Source organism: Daucus carota, chromosome 1 (genome assembly GCF_001625215.2).
Source record: "Daucus carota subsp. sativus chromosome 1, DH1 v3.0, whole genome shotgun sequence".
Taxonomy (NCBI): Eukaryota; Viridiplantae; Streptophyta; class Magnoliopsida; order Apiales; family Apiaceae; genus Daucus; species Daucus carota.
The window spans coordinates 22,403,257-22,413,071 of NC_030381.2; the positions used below are offsets into that span (position 1 = coordinate 22,403,257).

Sequence of the window (9,815 nt, forward strand, 5' to 3'; positions counted from 1 at the left end):
GCCCTAATTTAGCCCTAATTCATACGAAATTTCAAACTTAAATTACTCCTCAACGGTGAATCTCTACCTGTTTTTGAGACTTGATATGGATTCTACGCGTCGATACCTTCGTTTGGACTACTTGTATGCTTGATTCTGAGATCGATAACGCCTTCAAACCTTCGATTGAACTTCAAGAACGCGAAGAACGAATAACTAGTTTCTCTCGATTCTCGTGTATTGAAATGATAATAATGAAAAATAAACTAATAGTTATCCTATTTATAATTACGAATAACTGGCCCCCATTTGGATCATATCGGATATAAAATACACTTCTTAATCATTAAGTATTAACAAAACTGATCCGTTCGGGACCGACTTTAAAGATAAATATCAAATACACACATTACGAGAAACGTATGGGGCTCCGAGCTTTGTCTGGCACGAAGTACGAGAAATATAATGCTTTAGCCAAAATAATTTGGGGTTAAAAATATCCGGCGTACACGTTTATCGATAATAATAAAATATTCATAAAATCGTTCCGAAACTCTTTCACGTAAATCCGTACACCAGATGGGAAAAGTTAAAACACGAAAGTTGTTCAGAATGTCTCAAATAACAAACCGGCAAAATTTTCCCGGAAGCCCCCCGGGGTTTAATTATCGAGTAAACGGGTTTAAAATCAATTTAATAATAATATCTTATAATATACTTAATTAAACCCTTAGATCAAATATCATATTATGTAATAATCCATAATTTGCCAAATGAGTGCCTAAATTCTCCATATTTTGATCTGATCATATAAAAATTACAATCTAACAAGTCATAACATACATAAACGATCATTCAACAAGTCACTTAACATATAATTCACAATTAATTCACATAATATTCACAAAATATTCGCATACTGGCATAAACAAATACATGTCGAAATCCCGGATATTACAGAAGGCAGAATATGAATCTCTAGGATCAAGACAAGCTACTGAAAGAAGCAAGTCTGTACTTGTTTCTGGAAACCGGTTATCCAACTCTTGTGAAATTAAATCAACCACCTAAATTACAAATGATAAATAGTTATATTAATAAAGAGGTAATGTATTGAGAAAAACACAATTGAAATGGACTAGGTAAATTACCTCACAAAAAATTTCAACCCGATAATGATGATAGTTGGTAACACTTTGTCCATCTCTTCTCATTCGGGTACGAGATTGTATAATATCATCCATATTAACAATGGTGATATTATTTGCCACACAAAAAGAATTGACCTCATCTAAAAAGATATCCCATCTTGTCTCTCGAAAGTCTCTTAGTTGCTCCTTCACATTTTTAAGCAAGTGCATAGCTTGTACAATATTTTGATCTTTTTGTTGAAGCAAATTTGACAATTCATTTGTGTACCCCAATATTTGCTTCATCAAATGAAGGATAAACACGAAGTCATAACTCTCCATTCTAATCAACAAAGTTTTAGACATACCTCGTGTATCACTGTTATTTCCATCATCAAACACATTTTCAAGAACTTCTATCACCGAAGGCCACATTGAATGTAAACGTAGCAAAGTGATGTAATGCGATCCCCATCTAGTGTCACCCGGTCTTGCCAATCCTGTTTCTTGATTTTTTCCACTCCCACTTGTAATTTCTCCAGTTTCAAGACGTTCAATTATTCGATCATGATGGCTCTGTCGAAGTCGGTCAACCCTTTTACAAGATGATCCACTCATGTTCACAATCAAGTTAATAAGACCAAAGAAATCACTAACAACTCGATTAGTTTTAGCAACGGCGACCACTACTAATTGCAATTGATGAGCAAAACAGTGAACATACCAAGCAAATGGATTTTCTTGTAAAATTAGAGATTTTAGTCCATGAAATTGTCCTCGCATATTTGAAGCCCCGTCATAGCCTTGACCTCTCAATCTAGACAAAGATAAGTTGTGCTTCGCAAATAAGGCATCAATGGCATCTTTTAAAGATATTGATGAAGTATCAGCTACATGAACAACAGCTAAAAAGCGCTCAATAACTTCTCCATGATTGTTAACATATCGAAGAACAACAGCCATTTGCTCTTTGACTGAGATATCACGAGATTCATCCACCAAAATAGTGAATAGTTTATCACCAATATCATTCAAGATTGCAAGTGTAGTCTCTGTAGCACAAGCATTAGCCATTTGTTTTTGAATGGAAGGAGCAGTCATTTGATTATTTCCAGGAGCGTTTTTAGAGACAACTTTTGCAAGGTCTTCATTTCGAGCACTGTACCAATCAAGAAACTCAAGAAAATTTCCTCTATTATTAGAAGCCGAGGACTCATAATGACCACGAAAAGACAAACCTTGTCGCAATAAAATAGAAGTCACATCCAAAGTTGCCATTAAACGAGTGCGATAAGCTACTTCCATTTCACGGCTTTGACGTGACATTACATGTGATACACTTTGTCTTTGATTTTTGAAGGCATCAAGTAGTGTTTGAGCATCATGATGTACACTATTAACCCCTCCAACATGATATTTGAATTTTTCCAAGGCTCTCTTCCAATTTCTAAATCCCTTCTTGACAAAAACATCATCCCCAAAACGACTAGCATTTGTTGGCTTAAAAAGAAAGCAACAAAAACAATAAGCCGCATCCTTGGATACACTATATTCCAACCAATCATGTAAACCAAACCAATCCGCTTGAAAAGACCTTTTTAATTCACCAAATTGACTTTTCGGAAAATTATGTACTCTTGGTTGACAAGGACCTTTAGATATGTACTCTCTCCTAACGCGATCTCTAACCCCAACATCAAATTCTTCAATTGGTTTTCGTTCTCCCGGATCACTTTTAATATCATTTAGATCAAACTCAAGTGTAGAATTGGAGTTTATTTCAACATTTTATCTAGGAGAGGGACTACTACCACCACTTGAATCCAATGAATTTCTTGGCCTTTTAGTAAAATATTTAGCAATTGACATTGAGCCTACATAAATTTAAACACTTAAATATTCAGTTCACAATTAATCCCTAATTTTAACATATACAAAAAAATAAAAAATATATATGCAAGTGTATATATAATATATATATATAAGTTTTAGAAATCAAACCTGAACTTAAAGAAGAAGGAAAGAAATTGGAGAAGGAGAGCAGGGGAGGAAAACTTGCATTGAGAATTGAGATTGGAGTGGAGTGGTGAATCGCCAGGAGCACAGGCACAGCACAGGAGGTCAGGAGCAAGTGAGGAGCGCACGATTTCTTTCAACAAGCAGCAGGTGGGGTTTTTATTTAGTAAATGGGTTGGGTTAATAATATTAAGGTATGGGTTGAATTATTGGGTGGGCTCACTTCCAAAACTTAAAAAATTTATACTGAAATATGAATTTGCTATGGGCTCAGGGGTGGGCTTAAGCCCCCTGAGCCCCCACTGTCTATCCGCCATTGTATGCAGAATCTACTAAGGCAAACTGGTACAGTGTATACTCACAGGCAATACAATGCATGGCGCAAGTTCACCTGAGGCGCCAACTCTCTACTTGCACTGTTAGGCTCTTGCATAAGTTGGGAAGGCTGGCGCAACTTGTTAACCCTGGTTAACTAGCGCAAGTTGGTTATTTTCTTAACCAAGCGTGATAGCAATGAGGCACAGTGAATGATTGGCGCAAGGTGACGTAAATGCTGTAGAAACTAAGGCAAGTCACTCTCTATCTACTGTTGTACTGGAAGGCGCCAACTCAACAAGCTACTAGCGCAAATTCAAGATCATATATATTTGTTCATACACATTCATCCACTGAGGAGGCGCAACTTCAAATACATATACATGTATGTATATGTTTCTGGCGCAAGTTTGGATTTATGAAGTTAACTAGGGTTAGTTAATGAAAAATCTATAAATATTTGAGATGAGGGTTCATAATTTATGCACACTCTTCACCACCTTTATGGTGGAATGGCTTTGTGCCTTGCACACTACTACACACAAATAAATCATAGCTTAGTTTTTTAATATATATATATATATATATATATATATATATATATATATATATTTAGAAGCTAGGGTTTGTGAGTATAGGTAGTAGTAGCCATTATAGCCAACCTTCGGGTTTGGATTTATAGCACCTTCGAGGTATTTATCAATATACAGATATACCTTTGAAAATATTGTGTGTTGATTTAATATTTTTACATCCTCAGAAATCGACCCGATATATATCCGGAACACGAAACCCATTACAGGACTGCAATTTATTTATCCGCAAGATTCAAAAGAATTTTAAATTGTAGTGAGTATCGTATTCAACCCCCCTTCTACGATACTTTGGACCTAACAATTGGCATCAGAGCAGGCTGATTGATATACAAATCAGGATCTTATCGTACGGAAAATCAAGAACCTAGCTTTTGATATTTGATTAGAGGAAATGTTCTTCCGATTTGTATTGCTGAATTTGTCCGTAGCCTAAGTAAGGATTATCTGTTGGATACTGAACTTTGGACCAGGACTTATAAATTTTTATTTTAAATTTCAATAAGTTTATTTTATAAATTTGATTTAATTTATTTTAAACTTATTAATTGAGTTTATTATGAATTAATTAAATTTATTTTATGAACTTAATTGAATTTATTTTATAAACCTTATCAAATTCATTTAATAAATTAGTTCAAATTTATTTTAGACTTGTAAAGTTTACTCTTAGACTTTATTAAGTTTATCATAAATTTTATAAATTTATTATATAAAATTTTATAGTTTATGATTTGAATTTAAGTTAAAATATAAAATATAAATTTAAGAAGATTTAACTGATTATGGATATAATTTCAAGTTCAAGGGTTCAATTTAGTTTGTTCCGGAAGCTATGATTTAATTGGAGACGAGACACTTGAATATTTTTAATATGAGAGGAACCTATCCAACTGTAACCCCTCGTTATTGGCACGCAAGACTTTCAAATTACACCAAATGTATCGGGGCAAGAATTCCTAAGCTTACGTAGGCGTACCTAGTGTAAGAAAAAATAAATTCATGGTATGACATTTATACACTACACCGTATATAGCCTTTCCTAACACCGCAAATTCGTTGCTAAAACCATCATATATGTTGTTATTTCGTTTAAGGCAACAGTTTTTCCAATTTTGAAGATGTTGTGAAAATCCATGTAGGCATAGAGGTTTTGCTGACATTTTTTCCATGTAGGCATAGAGGTTTTCAAATTTTGAAGATGTTGCGAAAATCCATGTAGGCATAGAGGTTTTTGGAAACGTAGTTAATAATGTTGCCTTAGACCTTTATGGCAAAATTATTTGGTTAACAATAACATGTAGTTTGGTGTTGTTTTAAAGGTTATGGCAACATCTATTTTAAATAGCAATATATGTGTTATGTTACCTTAATGCTTCTGTTATTTTTCTTAGCAACATTCCGGTAAGATATGGCATATAAATAATAAATAATGTCCAATTGAAAGCCTCTACTATAATTCTCCCGTAACCCCATAAAAATAATGTCCAATTCTCAGGTCGGGCTTCCACAAGTCTAGTGAGGCCTTTTTAACTTCCCGGACACACCACTACGCCATAAGTGCTTATATGTAACATTTTTTTCTAGTGTTGCAATGAAAGTATTGCAGTAGACCATTGCTTTTCTGTCTTCTGCAACGACACTCAATTGGCGTTGCACTATAGGAGTCGTTACTGTTGCAATAAAGTTTCGTGCAACACCTTATTCTACTGTTACATTAAAAGCCGTTGCAATAGACCCATCATGATGACGTGGCAGTGGGTCCCACGAGCTGATGTGGCAGAAGTGGTCCCCCATGCAGATGTGGCAATGGTGGGTCCCTCCAATCTGCTGACGTGGCAGTCGTGGGCCCCACTTCTGCTGACGTGGCAGTTGTGGGACCTACAGGTGGGCCCCCACTTCTGCTGATGTGGCAGGTTTGGGACCACATGTGGGTCCCGCTTCTGCTGTCGTGGGAGTTGTGGGCCCCTCAGTTCTGCTGACGTGGTAGTTGTGGGACCTACATGTGGGTCCCACAACTGCTGACGTGGCAGTTGTGGGTCCCACAACCGCTGAAGTGGCAGCTGTGGGCCCCACTTCTGCTGACGTGGCAGTTGTGGGACCCACAGGGGGTCCCACTCTGCTGACGTGGAGTTGTGGGTCCCACTGCTGCTGACGTGGATGTGGTCCATCACTGCTTACATGGCAGGTGGCCTCTGGGTCCCACACCCGCTGACGTGGCTGTTGAATGTCACTCAGCTGGGGTCCATCTTTGATAAAAAAGATTTGCAAATTTTTGATGGCTAAAGGATTCGAACCCATGACCTCTCACTTTACCGAACATGCTACAAACCAATGCACCAACCTTGTGATTGTGTTGGATTTTGCATAACTAAAATATAACACTCGGTTTCCTTTGCTGGGCTCAAATGAAAAAAAATGATTTGCTGGGCTCACGAAATTGCCTTTGTTTCCATTTGTTTAGTCTGGCCCATTCATGAAATTACCTCTGCTTTTCTTTTTTTGTTTTAAAAAAATACTTTGCTTTCCTTTGTTTTGTGTTATTGAAAAATTAAGATTAATTTTTCAAAAGTTCAGATTTATAAAATGATTGTAATAAAATCGTGATTAATAAAATAATTGTAATAAAATCGAGATTTATTCAAAAATAAATATAATAAAATCGAGATTAATAATTGTAATAAAACCGAGATTAATAAAATAATTGTAATAAAATCGAGATTTATTCAAAAATAATTGTAATAAAATCGAGATTAATAAAATAATTGTAATAAAATCGAGATTAATAAAATCGATATTTATTCAAAAATTTTGTAATAAAATTGTGATTAACAATTGTAATAAAATCAAGATTAATAAAATAAGTGGGTTTAGTGTTTTACACTTTAAAAAAATGAAGTGGAATAAGAAGGGTTAAAAAAATTGTGATCAGACGCTGCAGCCGTGGGTGAATGCACCTAATAAGTGCAGACTTGGGTGAATGCACCTGCAGCCGTTGGATTGCCTTGGTAAACTTAAAAGATTTATTTACAGCCTCTATATAAACCCTGGCCCTTATTTACCGTCTTTTACACGCTCTCTAGTTTTATATACTCTCCATATACTCTCGACCTCTTTTTTCTCAAGCTTTCGTTTCCATGGCGTCTCCAAGGTAAAGATTTATGCATGTTTCAATTTTGTCCTTCATTTTTGTATCACTCTATGCATGTTTGATATATGTTTGTTTCTTTTTTCGTAGCAATCACTCTGCCTCTGCCTCGGACTCGGACTCTGCCTCTGTCTCCAAAAATGTTTATTCCGAGAATGTGGAGAAGTCTTTGTCCAACGTGAACACTCACCTGGCGCAGTTGAATGAGCAGATGGCTGAACTCACGAAGTTAGCTGCTACCTTCAACACGATGGTGGGAATGCTGGGGGAAGATCTGCAGGGCGTCAGGAGGGTGCAAATGGAGCTGGTGCAGCGTCTCCGTCATGGAGGGCGTGATTAGGGTTCTTGGTTTCTTTCGTTTTATAAGTATGTTTTAAGTAATGAACTTTTGTTTTTAAGTATTTTAATTATGTAATGAACTGATGATGATGGTGACTTGCAAGACTTTTGGTGGTTTGGTGATTAAGTATTTTGTTTTATGTAATGATGGTTGATTAGGGTTTTTTTAAGTATTTTATGTTTCTGATGTTGGTTTGTTTGTGATGTTCGTTTAATTGTATTTTATGTTTGCTCTTTAGATCTTATGTTTGGGGGTTTTTTTAAGTATCTTATGTTTGTTGGGGTTTTTTTGTAATGAATTGTTGGGGTTTTATAAGATCTTTTTGTTGGGGTTTTAAAATCAAGTACTGATGGTGGATTTTATTATTCTGATGTTGCTTTATTATTTTCGTTTTTGTGATCTTTGCATGCATCTATTCTGGTAAATATTACCCTCACAGTGACTTAGGAAAGTGGGTTTTTACCGTTGGTTTTTTACACTTGGTTTTCTATATTACTTTTGAATTTCTACCTATACTCCAATCTAACAAGTTTTAAGTCATATTAGAGAGTGCAAGTTAGTTTAAGTCAATTCACTTAGTGTAGATGCATTCTTTTACCAAGGCACTCCAAGTGTCGCCAAGGTAAGCATACTAGTGGGTCACTTAGGTTGCACTTCACTTGTAAGTCTTGGGTAGTGGGGCACAAGTGTACCTTACTATTAATTTGTTAATTGAGGTCAGTAGAGTATGGTTAGGAGGTATTGGTCTTAGACCTTATGTGCTACTTGATTAAATGCTTAATTGACTTAGGAATAATTAGAGATTATTAAGTAATATAAGTTAAGTAACTAAGTGCCATGCTTTACTTGTTATGTGCATTACTTGATGATTATGTTACTTGTTTTAATTAAGTTTAAGTGTATATTTAATATATATGTATATATATTTATTTATATATATATGTATATACATTTATACGCGAAAGGGTAGTTAGTGACGAGGATACTATTAATTATAGGTGCAAGTAGGAGGCCAGGCAAGGAACCCCTAGAAGCATCTATACAAGAGTTCAGTAAGCTTTATCCAGGCAAGTGAAACTCTTCCTCTATACTTGTTTTACAATTGTATACCCTGTGAACGTTGAATTACTGTTACTTAGGACTAAATTACCTTGTCACCCCTCATGATCATAACTTTGGATTCCAATAATACCCGTAATACTTGAATTACCTTTTTCATATGTTATTACCCTACACCCACATGATTATACTCCAATAGTCCTTTGATGAATAATGAGAACTTGATACCCCACATTAAACTGAATTATCTCATTTGGAACCCCGATCTTAATAACATCCTTTACTTTGAAAGATCACTTGTATTTTGAAAACACCCTTGCTTATAACTTGTCTTTGATCAAGACCCCTTTTTGAAAATGATTTGATTTGAAATGACCTTAAAAGGAATTGGATAATAATTTTATATTAAGACTGAGGCGCCAGTCAATTATTGCAGCATCAGTAGCGGGGAGCCTGATGTCTGTTTATGGCCAATGTGTGCCGAGGATCCTCCCTGGTTGAATCACTTTATGTGGTTCGGAGCTTGGTGTGGGCTGATCACCCCTCAATGCTCGTAGCGCTGTGTGTTTCCAATTCCAATAAATTGATATCCCACATTGCACCTTTACTTGTGTTTATACTTTGTGATATCTGTTGTTGTTTTTGCACCTGTTATATTACATATTGTGAACTGTCATATATACTGCTTTCACTTGCTGAGCTTTTTGCTCATATATATTGTTGTTGTTATAACCCTTCAGTGAAACCCGAGAATGGCCCGATTCAAGCAGACCGCACGTAAATCCACCTCAGGCAACGGGATTGCTTACCGCCGTATGATGGAGCAGGTTGGAAACTCGTAGTTCCCTAGTTAATTTCTTTTAATCTTTTGGGATTTAAAAACTGTAGTAATGACTTAGATTTATTTGGATTCTATTTGGGTTGTAATAACTTTAGTTGTTGTTCATACTCATTCCTGGTGATCCGGGGATTGTGGATTTAGATTTTAGTTCTAATAAGTCATAACTCTATAATTCTAGCTTATTTATCGTTGATGCATGCTTTAGTCGGTTAATTATGTTGGGTCCGTCACAATCAATGTTCTTGCTCTGAACTATTCCGGCTAACATCACTTATATTTGGACAAAACACAAAACCTGACAGAGATACTGAATTATCTCTGTCTTTTCAGAAAACTGGCATCGGTGTAACCCTTTACTACTAGCTTATCATCTCCCCCATACATCAAGAATGTG

At 35.7% G+C, this 9,815-nt stretch overlaps 1 protein-coding gene across 1 annotated transcript; it reads right to left on the reverse strand.

Annotated features, from left to right (window-relative positions):
• Positions 1 to 1,666: 1,666 nt before the first annotated feature.
• On the reverse strand, positions 1,667 to 2,414 carry LOC135148277 (uncharacterized). The gene is made up of 2 exons (XM_064082692.1): positions 1,823 to 2,414; positions 1,667 to 1,704 (listed from the first exon to the last, which is right to left on the reverse strand). The coding sequence occupies exons 1-2, from the start codon at positions 2,412 to 2,414 to the stop codon at positions 1,667 to 1,669; spliced, it is 630 nt and encodes a 209-aa protein (XP_063938762.1).
• Positions 2,415 to 9,815: the final 7,401 nt, after the last annotated feature.